The 17,935-nt window shown below is 41.7% G+C and overlaps 1 protein-coding gene across 3 annotated transcripts in view; it reads right to left on the bottom strand.

The window, feature by feature from the left end:
- Nucleotides 1–810: 810 nt before the first annotated feature.
- PELI2 (pellino E3 ubiquitin protein ligase family member 2) overlaps nucleotides 811–17,935 on the bottom strand; it is a 65,814-nt gene continuing 48,689 nt past the window's right edge. For all 3 annotated transcript variants that reach the window (XM_053945973.1, XM_053945974.1, XM_053945975.1), the window contains 4 exons: nucleotides 10,089–10,190; nucleotides 5,028–5,225; nucleotides 4,540–4,728; nucleotides 811–1,437 (listed from right to left, as the gene is read on the bottom strand). In XM_053945973.1, coding sequence (XP_053801948.1) covers nucleotides 856–1,437; nucleotides 4,540–4,728; nucleotides 5,028–5,225; nucleotides 10,089–10,190 — 1,071 coding nt within the window. In that variant the 3' untranslated portion in view covers nucleotides 811–855. The remainder of the gene's footprint in view (nucleotides 1,438–4,539; nucleotides 4,729–5,027; nucleotides 5,226–10,088; nucleotides 10,191–17,935) is intronic.

The raw sequence follows: 17,935 nt of genomic DNA, 5'->3' as shown, positions 1-17,935 counted from the left end.
GCACTGAGGGCAAGCAAAGCAGAAATAAAAAGGCCAGGCTACACATACACAGAACATCAGCTTAAACCCAGGAGCTAAGTATGGAAAAGAGCAAAGTGGTTTCACCAGATGCAGGTTAAGTGGAAAAAAAAACCAAACCAACAGAAAATAATCAGCCATCTCCCATACCTAATAGCCAGTGGATATCTACTACACTGAAAGGAAATCAATGCAAACAGGATTTCCTCAGTTTCAAGTAATCTTTGATGCCTTTTTGGCCAGCTGTGTTATACCATAATAGATATTTTAATAGCTTTTATCCTCTACACTTTAGGCAGCTATTTTTTACCTTACATATCCCAATTATCTCTAGTGAACATTCTCCTATGGGTTGTCCACACATTCTGTATTTGCTCCTTGAGAAACTATTCAAGTTAAATTATATTGCAAATTAAAGACAGTTACATTCTGTATGTTCCTTCTAGATTTGAAAAATAGGTTTTAAAGGCTTGTCAAAGTTTAGAAGAAAAAACCTTTCCATTAAAAAATCTTAGCTTAAAAAAATCATTTAAGACACCTTTTTCTGATCCAGGGTACTAATAAAAAGATTACAAATATACTACAATTTGACCAAGAAGACTCCATGAATATGCTGCTTTCGAGCATGCAACACCACTGATATCTGTCAAGTTCCAGGTATCAATGTATCCCAATTCCACCACAAGTCCCTCCATCTCCTCATCGCTTCCCCCATCCCCACCCTACCGCCCCTATTAACAACATTATAAAAAAAGGTAAAATCTAGAGTTAGTGGCAAAAATCTTCACAGTAAACCGTTAAAGAAAACTTTTATTGTGGTCATCGCCATGCGGTTTCTCAGTCGATGGGGCCCTGAAAGATGAGCTTGACGCAGTTGTTCTCGCCGGAGAGCTGCGTGGCGCAGAAGGGGCAGGCGGCGTGGAAGGCGTGAGTCCCGTGGGGCAGCGGGATCTGGGACCAGTATTTGGCAGTTTTCTCGGAGCACACGTGTCCACAGGGGGTGAAAGCGTGGGTGGGGGGCCCGGCGTCCACATAGAAGCCGGCCTCGCAGCCCAGCCACAGAGGCACGTAGGGGCCAACGGTTCTGCACATGGGGCACTCGCGCTCGTTGGCTTCCGTGTCGCTGCGGTGGCCCCAGTTGTGGTAGCCGTGCACGTGGCCGCAGCTGAGGTAGGCCCAAGGCTGCTTCTCCTCCACGTCCTTCTTCTTCACCACGTCCTTGCGGTCGATGCTGGGGAAGGCCAAGGTGTTGAAGCCCACGGGGCACTGGGGCCTGGCGGCGTTGATCTCCTGCCGCAGCGCCTCGATGTGTTTCTGCGTCGGCGTGTGCAGGAGCCCGTCCGCCGTTCTCCACAGGAGGGTGGCCCCGCACAGGTCGATCAGCGAGCCGTCCTGCAGGATGTTGGTCTCGTTTTCTACCTGGGGGCAGGACACAAGGGGAGGCTTGTTTAGCCTGGGAGCTGTTACAGACACCACATCACCTTTCTCAGCATTAAACTGCTTTATTTTGCCTTACTGTTGTCCTGAATCCACCTCACCTCCTAACCTATATCTAGGATTGTAACGAGCACTGATCTCTTATTCTGTGCTTGTACAGGGGATTTGCATTTGCAATATAAATTATTATACAGTCTTTGGGCCCCTGAGCACGCATTTTTTTCTCCAATATTGATTCTCTGTGCCTTTGTCATATTTCAGTAAGTCCTGATAGACTGAAGAAAAGACGTGCCATTCCCTGAGGGCTGCATTAGCAGATTCTCTCCTGGAATTCTTTGCCCACATAACGCTGACAGAAGCTGCTCACATATTAAAAAAAAACCAGTCCTTTTTGGACTAAAACCTGCTACCCAGGACAGGCCAGCTGTCCTGCCTCTCAGATACCATTTGTTCTGGGGTTGTGGTAAGGGTCAAGCACTTTGCAGAAGCATGAGCTCCCAGAGTGTGCCTCAGCAGCACAGGTACCTGCATGGCTTAGCACTGCAGCAGACAGAATTAGAGAAATTCAGTTGAATTTCTCAGGTGACAAATTTGAAGTCACACAGGCTCAGCTTATGAACAATTACCCACCCCACTCATTAGCCCTCTTATTTAATGAGGTATTCCAAGCAAACGCAGCCCCAGCATGCACTGCCTAAAGGCTTCTCTCTGATTAAAAGCAGGTACTTACAACACTTTCAAGGGATTATGCCAAACACACATTGTACTTGACTGAAATATTCTGTATTTTAATGTCACAAACATATAAGCAATCCATGCTTTTGCTATCGGTTCATTAATGATGAATATATATTAAAAAGACTCTTTATAAAATTGAAGAGAAAAACAGACCTACTATGCACAGAAAGTATGCAGAAAATACCACTAATGCAGAACAAACAGCCAAATACAAACAAATACATTAAGTAGGTCACATGAAATTATCACATCTGCCTAAGAATACTATGAATGACAACCAATTCAGCATTTACATTTTAATCCAGTTTAAATTCACAGATTAACTGTGGATCATCCTTGCACAAAACACCTCAGTGGTACAATACAGACTACAGATAAGAGGTCACCAGTGCCAAGTAATTCCAGCAGAAAAATGTAATGGTTCAAGTAGAGATGAGAGAAGCCTTGATCTGATGCTCTTTTCAGATAATTCCTTCACAAACAGCAAAATAAAAAGCTCCCTCACATGCAACGTGTTCAATTCATTATACAGCCTGCATTTGGTTTTATGAACCCAATCAGCGAATACTGATCACATCAATACCAGTGTGCCATGCAATTTTATTTAAATGAGAATTCAACTCGTTTTGGATGCAGGGAGGGGGATTCATTTGCTTTGCCGTGCCTCTCTTTAGCAGCACTAAAAGGTGTTTTGCGAACCACGTACAAAGGCTGCAATTGCCACATCATCTGTCCGGGTCCCCAGGCAACATCTGCCTTCCACCATCCGTGTGACAAAGCCATTTGTGTGCTGAAGGGTGTCTGCTGAAAGCAGAGCAGCCCAACTCCATTCCCCTAACTCTTTCTGCAGTCAGTTTTCTGCAAAGCCAATGGCACAGTTGCAAAGTCAGTTCATTGAACTTCTCTCCTGGTTTTATGTGCCACTGAAATGGGCTCTGGCAGCTGAAATCTCTCACTTCTGGAAAGCAAAGCCCATCCTGCCTCACAGGAGAAAACAGGAATATACTTCCAGGGCTCCTCTTATCTTCCCAGTGGCAGGTAAATCAAACAGAAGCTGCCTTACCCAAACTGCTTTTGCACAAAAGTGGACTCTTCTGGCAGTACTGCAAAAGACAGCTCCCCATGCAGCAACTTCCAGACATCCCCATGTCCCAGGAAAACATTCCAGAGCAGAGTTTATTTAGCTTTTACACTCTGTGCTATTTCAGCTGGAAAAGTGGCACTAGCAGAAAGTTGTGAGTGTTCCCCCACACGCTCAGGAACAGAACAGCAGAGCAGAATCTGCTCTAACACACAGATTTACACGCTCACAGTGCCACTACTCAGGGACAGCCACCTGCCTGCATTCAAAGCCAGGAAAACAAGTGCCCTGTCACCGTTGAAGTGACATGGATAAAGAGTGACACACTCCATGCATTTTCAGAAGGCAAATAATAATTTTATAAGGAACACATTCCTTTTTATGCTCTAGTTCACTACAGGTGGACCTGACTGGTCCTTTAATCAAAACACCATCACCATTGGCTAATTGAGAAGACATCCATTTGTAAACAACCTTATGGGAAAACAGCTTGTAACAAAACACCACCTGTGGATTGTTTCCATTTGATTATCATCCTTTGTCTCCAGCTCCCCAAAACTTCCCAGACTGATTCATGGAAAAGCTTATCTAGCTTTCTCTCTCTCTGACCAGACTGTCACATCCACAGTACCCCTTGATTCATTTCAGTCGCTTCCTGTTGGCGTTCTGGATGTTGAAAATTTTTAGACTTTCTGTACAAACAGACTCTGACTTCCTGGAGAACACTACATTTGACTTGAAGCCGTAGAACAGGCTTCCAAAATTGATTGATAGCACTGGAATTATGGGTGTGTAGTTGGTTAGAAGTGTGTAATATCACAGGGTGGAAAACTTAAGAGTTTGGGGTTTTAGAATATAGTAAAAAATACGAAGCAAGTTAGAAGTTTTAGGGCAGAAGTAGGTTGTTCTTCTTTTACCTTCTTCTTCCTTCTTTTCCATGGGTTTGGGTGGTATTTTGTAGTTGGACAGAAAAGTCCACAGTGCGAACTTTGAAAGATTAGTTAGTGGGTTAAAAGTGAAAATAATTTAGGTGTCATTTCTTAATTAGATAGTTTAGCCCTAAAAGACCTTGTAACAAGAGACAGTTAACCATTTCTGTTCCTTGATAATGAAAAACTACAGAACTCACTGCTGTTAAAACTGTAACATTGACAAAAAATAATAAACACCTGAGTCCGAACGCGAATTATCGTCTCAAGTACCTTCAATCCCAACTTCAACTAAAATTAAAAAAAAAATAAAAAAACCAACAACTTCCCACTCACCAGTTTGCCCCTGTGCTGAGCAGACCTGGTTTCCCGGAGCGTGTACACGTTCCCACAGACGGAGATCTCCCGCCACACCCCGGGCTTGGACTCCTCCGTGAAGCCTCCCTTGGGGTGCATCACCAGCACCCCGTTGGTTGTCAATCCATCCATGTGGCCATCAGGGTTTTTCCATTTGGCTGCTTTTTCCTACGTGTGACAGTCACAGTGACTATCAGAAATACATCAAACCAAGCTAAAGGAAATCCTCTAACAGCTCTTAAAGTGCAGCTTCATTGTTAAAAGACAATTATGACCACGAGTCTCTGCTGGTGACAACTCAGGCACATAAAACTGCAGTTTCTACTTAACACTGCAGCTGGTGCACTGGAGTAATAAAAGTCTAATGACAGTACAAGTTATCAACCAGCACAAGGAGATTTGGGGGCTTGAAAGTAACAGAATATAAACCAGAGCTTGCTCGTAACATCATTATTAGCAGTACTTACACCAAGGAATATGTTTTTAGACGAGTCAAAGCCAGCTGCAAAGATCCTTGCTGTGTATGGTGGGATCCTGTCACAAACAATCCTGCAGGCAAATCGGGAGATGGTGCTCTGGGTAATCTGGGTTTCATCCGTATTTTGATTTCCTGAAATAGTATCTGTTACTACAAAGTCTATCGGGCTCTCTGTAGATCTCCCAACCTGCAAAAAAAATTAAGATAATGGCATAAATAGAAATACCCACTGAAATATGAAGCATTGAGGACACAGTTTTGCCAGGTTAATACTTTACTGATGACATCAGTAAACTTCTGTCTACTGAATTTTTGGTTGACAAGATCCAACCAGAGACTAACCTGTATTTCCACATTTGTGCTAGGCAGAAATACAACACGGACACGGAATGACAAATTTTCACTTACCACAAATGATATTCATGCTTGCTTGAAACAGATCAACAGCTGATCTGTTTGATAAGAGTATTGTCACCAAAGAAGTATTATCACCGTGCCATTTCCTCATCCAACCACAGCAAATTACTTACCACTGCTGTTAGGTAAGAAAGCACTAGCTTGGATTGACAAGTTTTATTCACATTTTCCAGTTCCAAATACGTTCGCCATGAAAATAAAGGACTTTTTTTAGACCCAGAATTTGGTTGTTTTGGTATGTCATAACAAAGAGCTATCCACCTTCATGTTTTTAGGACTTGTAGTCCCAGAAAGAAGAGCTGTCAGGCAAAACCCACCCTATGCTGAAATTCATTCCTAATCATGCACATGGCATGACTAACAGAATTAAATCTTTCTTGATTTGAGCAGAAATGAAACATACTTATCAGCAGACAGGAAAATTTTCCTATGTATTCAGCTAAAAATTTTAATTCTAAATCTGGAAACATCTGGGACAGAAAACTTCAGGACTACATGGATGGAAGGATCTGACTGCCAGACAGTGAGGCTTTATCAATATTTCTACAGGCAAATTAGTGTTACACCAACTTTGAGCTTAACTGGGAAAGTGGAGCTGAGGAACAAGAAGTGGAACAGAATATTAATTTTACAGACACCTTGTGATCAAACAGAATTAGGAATACTCTTCACATGAAACTACCTTCAGTATCAGGTATCTACATTGATATTAAATAACCTCCTCACTGAACATGATCTCATTGTCCCCCAAGAAGTTCCATTCTGCTCAGATCTTGCTCTTTCAAGCCAGCTATGGGGAGCCATGTACGGTTCCATCATTAACAAACATCTCTGCAAACTAAACCTGCTTTAAAGGAACATTGTTCAAGAGTCAAGGAAATGAATATTATCCACATGTAAGCTTTGTCACAACTGGATTGACAGAAATAGTGCAGGGATCTCTCCTGTGCTTCTCTCTGCTTCAAGCTCTGTTTGCAGGGTTGCAGTCTAAGACGTGTCAGAATTCCTGTCTCCAGTGACACATCCAGTTACTGTCTCCACATCACAGGGCTCAGCACAAGCACAAAATGGGATCAGCTTCCTGCACAGGAAATACTCAACAAGGCCTAATCAAAAGTCCACATTTCAATTTCTCACAGAAAAGTGTCTACTAGAATACCCAAGAGAGAGAGTTTAGAAACTATTTAATATGGGATATTCCTGATTTATAGAACTTGACAACTTGAAGCTAAATCTTACAAAGCAATATTCTCCTTCCTTTTACAGTATTATTTCTACCAGCTTCTATTTCCCATTCAAAGCTATTCCTGCTAAGAGTCAGCACTGAGCAGCAGCAGGAACCTCATGAATAACTTTTGACTATTCTCCATCTGTACATGGAGTCTCTTAAAGGATAATCAATAACAAATATGAAATTAATTTGTTCATAACAAGTTTCTGCCTCTTGCAGTCTCTGAAATAGATCATTCTCTCAAAGCTTTTAGATGCAATTAGAGAAAAATCTGCCTCATTTTTCCTTAAAGGATGACAAAGCACACAAGTGTGTGCTCCCAGCCTTACATCACACTAATCATTCACCATGAAATTCCAATTTCTTTAGATATAACCATTAAGATCTATAAACAATGCATCTATTTGCTTTTTTAAAATCTCTAGGATGATATGTAGCATTTTATATAAACACTTCAGTACTTATATCATTTGTGTCACAAGTATGTCAGTGCAAAATCAAATATTTTAAATATTTGGTTTTCTTCCCTTTTCCAGTTGAGAAGGCCTTCTAGAGGATCAGTCTCATGTACTGTGCTACTTTTCAGCATTTGAATTTATTTGAAAAAGTGGCCTTTAAAATCTGGCAACTTCCTCAAGCTCTGTACTACATCGTGAATTTGGGTTTGAGATCAGCTGAAAAGCAAGTGCCTAAGGAATAAATGAAGAACTTGATGCTATTAACATCCACCCTCCAGAACTTTTACCTCATCTGCAGCTGCAGCCAGACTGCAGTCACTACAGACCCAGTCCAGAATTCAGAGCTGCTCTTTACACACTTCATTACTCATTTTTCTCCCATTTTCCTGTACAGCACAGATGACTTTCTTCTTTCTAGCAACTTCAGGCTGTATTTTGGGACCCTTCTTGTGAACTGTGTCATCTGATTTCCCCGAGTTACTTCCAGCAAGAACCCATAAATGTGCCAGGTGCTGCAGAGGCAGCAGGAGTTGTGTCCTCTGCAGGTGATTGTTAAAGGTGGGTGAGAGGCAGGCAGTGCCTGGCTTTGTTGCTGTCAGTAAAACACTGCTCCTGACAAGGCAAACTCTGCCAGCACAGAATTTAACAGCTGCAGGTTCTTGGGCTTCAACAGAATTTCACTCTGGTGAGAGTGAGAATTGAATTCTGCATCTTCTGAAGGGTCGTTTTTCAGGAAAAAAAAAAAATCAATGCTTTGTATTGAATGTACCTGCTTCTTGTATAAACTTGTGGTTATTTATGGTAGGAGCTGCACATTTTGAGTTTTGTACTGGCATGAGCAGATAAAATCAACCCATTTTCACCCCATCAAACCATGAAGGAACAGGTTCAACTTCATCTAATGCATCATCAACAGAATGGTTAAACTCTGAAGAAAATCTTCATTTATAGCAGCACATGGATGCTGGAGCACATAGAGTCTGGGAGATGGCAGAGGAACACATTTGTACATTCTTTTATAATTAAGAAATCTGACCTGGATGTCACTAAGACAAAGGTGCATAGCAGCATTTGCACACAGATTTCATAATATAGTCACATTAAAAAAAAAAAAAAAAACAACAAAAACCGAAACTACAAACAACGCAGCAGAACAACAGCTCAAGAAGTGGGGGAAAAAAAAAAGAGCAAAAAGCCAAGTGATTTGCCCAGGATAATACATGTTAACTGCCATCAAAGTGGGGCCTGTGGTCCAGGAATTATCCTTCCCTTTTCAACTTCCACATCCTACACAAGTCAAGAACACACATTTTAAAAGAAAACATCAAACTCCGAGGATTGTCTGTCCAAGTGATGCCTGGCCAACAGTGAAACTCTACTCTGTGGATCAACAGACATGAATTTTGTCATCATGTACCACAGGGCTGCACTAAACATCCTCAAGTAACTTTTCTCCAACAGATTCATGAGAACAGTTCAAATCTAATGGCTCATGTGAATAATGGAAACCTCTTCAGCTGCTCTGGCACTGCTTCAGTGGGGAATTATTGCCACAGTCCAGCAGATCACTCCTTTATCAGCCCCTGCAGGCCAATGCATGGAATGCAATCCTCAGGAAAGCCAGGGAGCAGAAACCTGAACCAGGACACAGCACTCGAGGTCACACGGAGATCAAGTCACAGCAGGACCTCCACACAGCCCAAGAAAAGCTGTACCCACCACTAGGACATTATGCAATAGATGTCTATGCAGTATGCCCAGAAAAAGCAGCTGTTCTGCAACTCTTTATTCATTTTGTACTGCACTCAAGAAGAGGAAAAATCCAGCTTTCAAAAATGTTTTTTCAAAATTTATATACAGGAAAAAATTGAACTGTAGCTATTCAAGAGCTGAAGGAGCATCACACAGTAACCCCAATAGATGGGTTTCATTTTTCTTTCACTAGTCAACACAGAAAAACCTATTTCAGTTCACCCTGGCTGTTCAATCCTTCATTCTGCAGCAAATGAATAAGACTGGGTTTTAATCAATTCCTATTTGGACCTAATAGTTTCAGTCACACTGGAAAATTTAATATAGAGCAAAACACACAAGTCAAGAGAAGCAACAACACCTCCAAAGAGTTATTTCCTCTCTGTCAACAGCACTCAGCTGCTGACCCTTTAAAATATGAAAGGCTGAATGAGGAGGGATAATAATTCCTGGTGAGATGCTCTAGATAGCACAGACCTGACCAGTCTAGAATGAAAAAGGTTGTTTGGCATACTTGGGTTCCCCAAGCTTGAATTCTAAGTACACACAGAATTTCTGCTCTTTCTTGTTATACATAAAAATAACCATGGCACAAGAAAATCATTCAGGTTACCAAAATGATGCAGAAAAACACAAATGCAGACAGGGGACATTGAGCACATGTTGGGCATTAGATGGGAGCTTAGAGAAACTCAGCCCACACCACCTGTGTGTGCTGAGAGATCTGCACACCCCTCAGGAACTCATCATAATGAGTTGAAATGATAAATATCATTTATCTCTGGTTTGTCTCCCCTACTGCCCAGCTCCTTTTACCTTCCTCCTTCCCCATCCCAGGTCCTACTCCTTCAACTTCCTTTCTACTCCAGCTACATTGTTATCTGGAGGGTGGTGGGTGTAATTCTGTGCTCACTCATGAATCCAAACAGAGCACACTTTTTCTCCAGTACTGTTTGTCTTTGGAGAAAAGGCAGAGTACAATTAAAGGAGTAAGTCAGTAAGAGTATTAACAGATGCTGGTGTGGGTTTGCAAAGAGCAGAATAATGCAAAATTTCAAAGTGCTCCCAAATTAATGCAGCTGGGTCAGACTGTGGAAATCCCACAGGTCACAGAGAACACCCAGAGGAGAAGGCAGAACTGGGGTTTCTTATGTTGCTTTTAAAAAACAATCCAAGTATTTTAGAGCCTTACCTGAAACATGTCTGTATCTCTGTCATTAATATATTCCACTATAACTGTCTGGGTTCTGGATAATGTGTAACAGACACTGTGGTGGCCTTTTGAGCTGATTGCCTGGTGGATAAAAAAAAAAAAGATGTCTATTACACACAGAAATATTGTAATCAAATCATTTTTCTACATAAACACCTTTGCTGTGATCAGGAAAAGCAGTGTATCATAACATGTTATTACAAGGTTGGGTAAGCACATACAACAGGATTTCTTTTGTTTGTTTTTAATGGAAACCCCCAAGCTGCACTTGTTTGTTTCTAGTTCAGAAATACCCAGTACTTTTTTTACATTTCTATATACATTTTTACATACAAAATACCATTTTTATACGGTATTCTGTATGTAAAAAATACTGTATTTTTTCCAAACACCTTTTTTCTCTGAAATTATATTCAATTCCTAACCCTTGCAGCAACTTGTACCCTAACAAAGACCTGGAGTTGAGGGGGCTTTGGCTTGTTTGTTTTTGAAGTAAGTGAACAACAGAACTGATTTCCAGTTAAAAGCCAGGACTTCACGGTAAGTGAATTTCTGATTATATCAGAAAGAGCCCAGCAGTTTTATATAACTGCTGACAAAATCCAAACACTTTCAGTGTAGTTTTCCTCATTAAAGGGTATTTCTTACTACCTGTCAAAGTAGACTGGTGTCTACAGATATGGATTTAACATCAAAGATTAAAAAGGATTTCTGTATTTAAAAGAAGACAAGAAGAGGACAGCTCCTGTTTTCTGCTTTATCTCACCAAGACTGAGGGAAACGAGCTGAGAAACTGAATCTCTTGGCTAACAGGGAAATAGATGTAAATATAAAGGTCCATATAACCACACACAATTCTGGAAGGCAATGACTCTTACTGCTCTTTGCAGACACTTAAGCAATTAATTAATAAGTTAATTAAGGCTTTTTCCAGTTTTTAGTTAAGGGGATAATTTTCTCCAAGAACTTCTCTCACTTGGCTCCTTTCCTTTGTTCTGCTTTTCACCTAAAGAATTCACATATAGGGATGGTTAAACTAAACAACTAAATATATTCTACTCATCTGCTGGCTCTCCCTCACAAAAGCCTAAATTATGCCAAAGCTCCATCAATTATTGAACAAATCATTAAAAATCCTTCTGAATGCTGGAGGTATTAAAAACATCTATGTGCATACTAAAAGCCTACTAAGGGTTAGCAAGAGTATTTGACACAGAATTATTGAAAACACGTAATGGAAGAATTGTTTCTTGCAAACCTCATGCATTTACAACCAGACAATGCTTTTCCAAAGTGCCTCTTGCTGGAAGTTCTAGCACCTGGTCTAGTGGAAAATGTCCTTGCCAATGGCAGAGGGGTGGAACTGCATCATCTTTAAGGTCCTTTCCCACCAAACCATACTTTGATTAGGCAAGACGAACTTTCCCAGTACTTCTTTTCTGCAATAAAGCTTTTAACAAAACTTGAAGATGAAGTCTAGGCATTGTAACAGCTGGAAAGTCATGTAAACACACTTGGTAATCAGTAACAGCCAGATTCTGAATTTCCTAGATTATTTACAGTGTTTTGTAATAACCACTACAGTGGCACGCAGTTGTAAGAACAAATGGCACCAAAATGCAGTTTGGATTAAGTCACTAACACTCTGTGACCTGCCAGGACACTGAGCTGTGGTCTCAAAAGTTTTTCCTCTGTGCCTGTTTGACAACTAAGAAAGGGATCTCAAACCCTAGGCAGGTCTCAGGTGTTCCTAGGATAGAAAAGAAATAAAGGTGTTCCCAGGATATAAAGAGATAAAGAAAAAAAAAGAATGAAGTGAAATAAAGAAATAAACACGAGACCCTTATACCTTAAGTTTAATATAGAATAATCAGTTCATACTCATATTATCAGCTATCACCACTTCAAAGATCAGAAAGCAACAGGTTTCCTATAAAAGATTTCACTCATTTCCACAGATCTCTGTTGCAGCTGGAATACAGCAGAGGACAGAGTGTAAATGTGACAGTGCTGACTGCAGCTCCAGCCACTCTGTGCAGCAGTGGCCACCAGCACCCAGGCAGGGACGTGTGCCCCAAGCCCAGCCTGGTGTCAGACAAGCTTCTGCAGCACATGGAAGCTTTGCTGAGAACCCAAGCTGAAAGTTTTAAGGTCTGATGGAAAAAACACAGAAGGAAACACAAGGACTTCCTGAATTACTGAGTCAGGTCGTGCCCGACGCCTACAGAGCTCAGGGCTTAGATATATTAATAATACTGACCAGGGTCAGCCTGTCCTCTGAAACTCCAGGGCAGGACATAATCTTCTTTTCTCTGTGTGCTCCTTTCCCCTCCCAACTTTTCTTCCCCATCTACTTCCCCTCCTCTTTGTTTTCCATTATTTATACCCAGTTATTTTCAGTGAAGAAACGCTACATTTAATTTCCTGGAATTGTGTAACCATTTATGGAAAAAGCCAAGAACGTTATGAGAAATGTTTCAACTTGTGTACTTTCACAGCCTGCTCAGCACCAACAGTTACTCCAATTCAGACACTTTACAGGTATTTTAAGTGCTGGTCTCAAAGCAATTGGCCACTTCCAAGTCAAGAAATAAAAAAATGGAAGAGCCAAGTAACAGTATTTCAGGAACTGCACTAAACAGTGGAAGTTAAGACTCCTAATAAAACAGTGCTGCAAGTGGAATGCAGACACAGGCAAAATCATGAAGGATTTTGACTGCTTGAGGAAATACGGAACCACACTACTACGAGTCCCAAAAGAGTCTGGAGATTGATTGCACAAATCTGTTTTTTCTGCAACCAAAATAGTGACTTTGCTTTTTTACTGCGTCTAGCATTCACATTTTCAGACTGTTTTCCTGTCAGCAGGATTCCCTCCTCAAAACCCCTTGATGCTGTCACATAATTGCCCTGGTGTAGCAACTGAAGTCGTGAGAAAAGCCCTGACTCCCACAAGAATTACAGCAGCTTCACAAGCTCTAACTGATAAATTCAGAGTTTCAGGCTGGACAACACCGTGTCCACCTTCCAGGCAGGAAAACAGGACAAGGAAGAACAAGAACCTGGCACCAAACTCTACTTCTGCCTTGTCACCTCCACTCTGAGGCTGCCAAGATCCACCAGAGTAAAAATTTTCAAAGCTTTTTCTTAGAATCCACTAAGCTTTTGAGTGAGTGGAATTGTAGAATCATTTTAGCTTTAAAACACCTTTAAGATCATCAAATCCAACCATAAATCCCAGGGTTGCCATGGAAGGGAAATCTTCCTTCAGGCACTTCCAGCATTTTGGGCTCCTTCACCATTCCCTGTGCTTACTTTGAGCGGTTTGTTTCTATTTTTCAGGCTCTTAAAAGTTTAATGAGAATTATCAATTTAACAGGGGAAAAAAAATCACCCGGAATTAGTTTCCAACAGATAGAAATGCTGGGAAAACCTCACTAACATCCACAGCCTGAGCCTACCAAGCCAATCCAAACCATGTGGCTCCAGGCTGGCCATAGCACATCCCACCCCTTGTCCAGTAGGAATGTGGTTAAATGTGGCTAAAGTGTGAGCTGCAGCTACTCTAAGTGCCAAAGCAGATGCAGAAATAATAGAGCTAGGTCTTCAAAAGGTCTTCAAATCCTGACAGTGAGAAGTAAATTTGTGTTGGAGTAATTGTGTACTTTTTATCTTTTGATCTATCATTGTTATGTGGGGTGTTAGTAGGGCTAATCGCCCCAAACTGCAGGAACCCCTTGCTATTTTACTTGGAATACAACTCAATACTAACTTAATACTAACTCAATACTAACTACAGATCAAAACCAACTTTTTGGTAGTTGTAAAGACACATTAGAGGTATGTGATGCACAGCGTGGGGTACACTTACACTATAAGCCTGTATTTCTATATATGTTTAATGTTGCATTTACATTCTGAGGTAACTCTCTTGTGGTCTTGTTTTTTTCCCTTGTAACTAAACATTATACAAGCATGTTTGCAATAATCTTAGTAATTCTAGTTCTTATAGCTCAACTGTAACCAGTTGTACTATAAGACACATGAGTTGGTGGGGAAACACAGGCTGGGTGAATTCAGCTGCCTACACAACACTTGGTTTTCTACATTTAACTGTCTCAAGGTGCTGAGCTCCCTTTGGAGGAAACACAGAGCAAAGGGAAGGTGAACTGACAAAATCCCTGTGGAGGAACAAACACCAATAAGAGATTTTTCCAGAATAATTGCACTGCTAGTGACTATGTCCACAGTGGGGCTGAGGGATTTCTAGAAGTCCAAATGCCAAACAAAAGCAGTAAGGGAACCCTGAGTGCCATATTCTATGTGGCATGAAGGGACAGATTTGGCCAGCACTTTTCCAAGACAGGGCTTGTGTTTGCACAGCAATCCATCCATCTCCATGGGGCTCCCCAGGTGGAGGCTCCAAGCCTCACTGGATGCTGAGCCAGCTCTTAAGGTGAGCAGGAAGATTCCTCCCTATTGCTCCAGGCAAACCCCACAGCTTCCCCCCATTACCTCAAGATTTGTGTTCTGGTGATTTTGGATCAAAACTGCCTGATTTTAACAGAGACTGAAAGGAGAAGGCCCATGACCTCACAACAACATGGCTCAAGCAAATGTTCCTTTTTATTTTTCATTTTTCAACTTTGCTAGTAGCTCAAGTTTCCAGTTATAGCCTTCCTGCTGGCTGGAATTACACTTGGCCTTGGTTTTTCCCTTGCCTCCTTACACACACTTTTTCATTCTTGCTCCTTTCTCTCCGTTTTGAGAACAAAACCTCGTTCCAGCACTTTGCCCTCGCAATCAAAGCAGCAGCTAAAGGCTATGACTTACAAATCTGTCAGGTCTCAGAGGAGCCAAGATCAAATAGAGATCAAACAGAGTCTGCTTTCCCAGCAGCAACACTGCAAACTCTGCCAGCCCCTGGAATATCTCAGTCCATCTCAATTCTTTGCTCTCCACTCACTCCCCTGGAAAGGTGGATGCTATCAGTTTTATCATCATTTCAAGTGAGAAAATCAAATTGCCTCACCCCACAGAAAGGCACCTCATAGATAATGGGAATAAAAATATATAAAGGCTATATTTAAAACCAGTGTTTCTTAGTGCTCTGCTTTTTTAGCCAAGATACAGAAAAAGGACAGAACGAAACTAGAACTTAACAAATCTTCAACAGATTATCCCCAAGAGCAGAAATGGCTCTTTAGTCAGCATTTCCACCTTTTTCTCCTACACTGAATTTACATCTGTGCTCAGCCAGATGTTCCCTATCTGGGAGCATGTCCTGGTGTGCCACAGCAAAGCCCTGCACACTGACAGTGCTGCTCGCTCCCCTGAGTCACCTCCAGCCCCAGAGTTCAAGAACAGGTCAGGAGCTCTCGGCATGATTATATCAACTTAACACTGTTAAGTCAAACCTCCCGTGTCAGGAGTGTGTCAATGAACTACTGAAGCAGACCCCAAAATTCTCAGAGCCTTTAGGCTGCTGCTTGCAAAGCTTGAAGGGAGCAACTCTAATCCACTTCTAGAAATAGAGATTTTATTGCTTCCTCCTGGCTTGCAAACCATGTTTCCAAGGAATGAGAAAAAATAAAAAACTACTCTGCATTTGGAAATTTAAAATTAATTCCCTTGTGGCAGGTGAGCTCCCCAAAGAGGGCAAGAGGGACTTAATGCTGTTACAGTCACCAACTCTTGTGCACCATAGCAGAAATAAAAGCTAAAATCCATTAAGAAAGAGGCAGATGTCTCACAGGAAGGGCTGCTTCATCGGAATAGGATTTTTAGTTTAGTTAATTAGGTTGGATTAGGACAATAAAATGATTTATGGGAACACTTTGGTTTTCTTTGTTGCTAGTCGAGCTGACCGACACCACCGTGACGTGTTTAAAATTAATGACAGCAGAGCCTTCATGAGTTAAATGCTTTCAGACTTGGCTGCCAGCCTTCCATTGCTTTTATAAAAAGAGAACACAAGAAACACTCAGGGATGTCAGACAAAAGATCTTGCAACTTAAAGGGAAGCTTTAGCCAGCAAGGAAGGAAGCCTTCAAAAGTGAAGAACACATCCCATTTCCACTGGATTTTTGGACAGACTGACTGCCAGAGCCAGCAGACTCTGAGTTATCATAAGAAAACATTAAAAAAGCTCCTGAGCACGAGCCACTGATACTTTACCCACATCAGAAAAGTATGTCCACCACTTGGGAAGTTTCCCAGCAAATTAAGACAAATGCCAATTCATAGAACATTAGCTTAAGACTGTTTGCAATTTTACTCTGTCTCAAACCTAAGAGCAATTGCCCAGAATTACTGCTTCTCTAACACAGCACTTCAATAAATTTACACTGACCTCTGCCTGGTGATACAGCTATTATATATATACTGTAATTTTCCTACAGCCTTCTGCAAAGAAAGACACATTATTATGGAAAACCTAAGGGTTTAATGTGCCTGTAGGAGAGACTGAAATATCGGAATCAACCAGCACCACTGGCCCAGCTCTTTTAACTCTGCATCTGCTTCCTGCACAGCTCCATACAAGCCCATTCTTCCAGGGTTTTCCCCTTCCTTATAAACATTGCAACTGCAACAACATCTATGCAGTAACTTTTGAAATATCAATGTTAACACCTCTGTCTCTAATCCTTCAGCTGTCAATATTCTATTGACAACTAAATGAGTGTTAGGAAATGACCAAAAAAAGACCAAGAGCCAGTAACTGAGTGTAGGGAAGGCAACGTGCCACCACAAAGAAATTAAATTTTGTCACTTTGAAACGACCTACGTGTGGCACTGTCTGCAATCCCTGTCACAATGAACGAGTTGAAGCATGAAAATAGCAGGTCACCCACCCCCCTTCAATTTACTGAATGCAGATCACCCCCCAAAACTCAAGGCTCAGTGACTACAGAGAAACAAAGTCAGCAGAGAGTGGTTTATTTACACTTCACGTTTTTATGGCTTTTGAAGCACTCCCAGGTTTGTTCTGTGCACCCTTTCCTGCTGAGGCTGGAGGGGACAGAAGGGACAGCACATTTGTCTCGAGCACACATCAAAGCCATCTGCTCCAAGTGCACATGTGGGGTTGTGTGTTGCCACTCGAGCACTTCACCATTTATCAACTCAACAGGCAGATGTTAAACCCTTTTCTCCATTTGCTGAATCTGTGCTGTTTTAGACAACCAGCCAATACCACACACAGCACCCTCCCCAGAGAGGCAGCACCAAAACATGCCATTCCCTAATGCTCTGCTTGGGCACTGCAGCAGGGAAGGAGGCAGAAAGGGAGAAGTTTTCCTAGGTAAGCTACTGTAAAACTACACCAGGGCTGATAAGACACTTGGCTATACTCTGCTTTTCAGAAGAATGTGGAGTAGGCTACTCCTCAAACAAAAGGGGAGTATTCAAAACACCTTCAAAACGCACAGGGGGTGTTGGTGAAACTGCACAGATTGAAGTTAGGGGTCCAAACCATCATTTTTGCAGCCACTGACCAGACCAGAGTCCCTCCTCATTCCTAGGACTCCTGACCAGCTCTGCAAGCCCAGTTGCTCCCCCTAATAAGTAAAAGCAGCTCAAAGTAGACACCAGTTTATACCAACACACACCAACTTAATGACACAGTAGCTCAGGAGTTGCTTTGTAAATCACCAACTTTTGGTGGTTGTGAACCAACACTTTACAGAACCAACCTATGAACCATTTTCCTCCCAGTCTCACCTTCTCACTTTTCTAGCCCTTAAGATCTTTCTTCTCTCCATTTTCTTCTGCCCATATTACAAGTGATCTTTCACCCATCTTTGGAATTATCTGTGTTTTTCCTC

Source organism: Vidua chalybeata, chromosome 6 (assembly GCF_026979565.1).
Source record: "Vidua chalybeata isolate OUT-0048 chromosome 6, bVidCha1 merged haplotype, whole genome shotgun sequence".
Taxonomy (NCBI): Eukaryota; Metazoa; Chordata; class Aves; order Passeriformes; family Viduidae; genus Vidua; species Vidua chalybeata.
The sequence above is the reverse complement of the archived record's forward strand: the minus strand, read 5'-3'. Positions and strand labels throughout refer to the sequence as shown.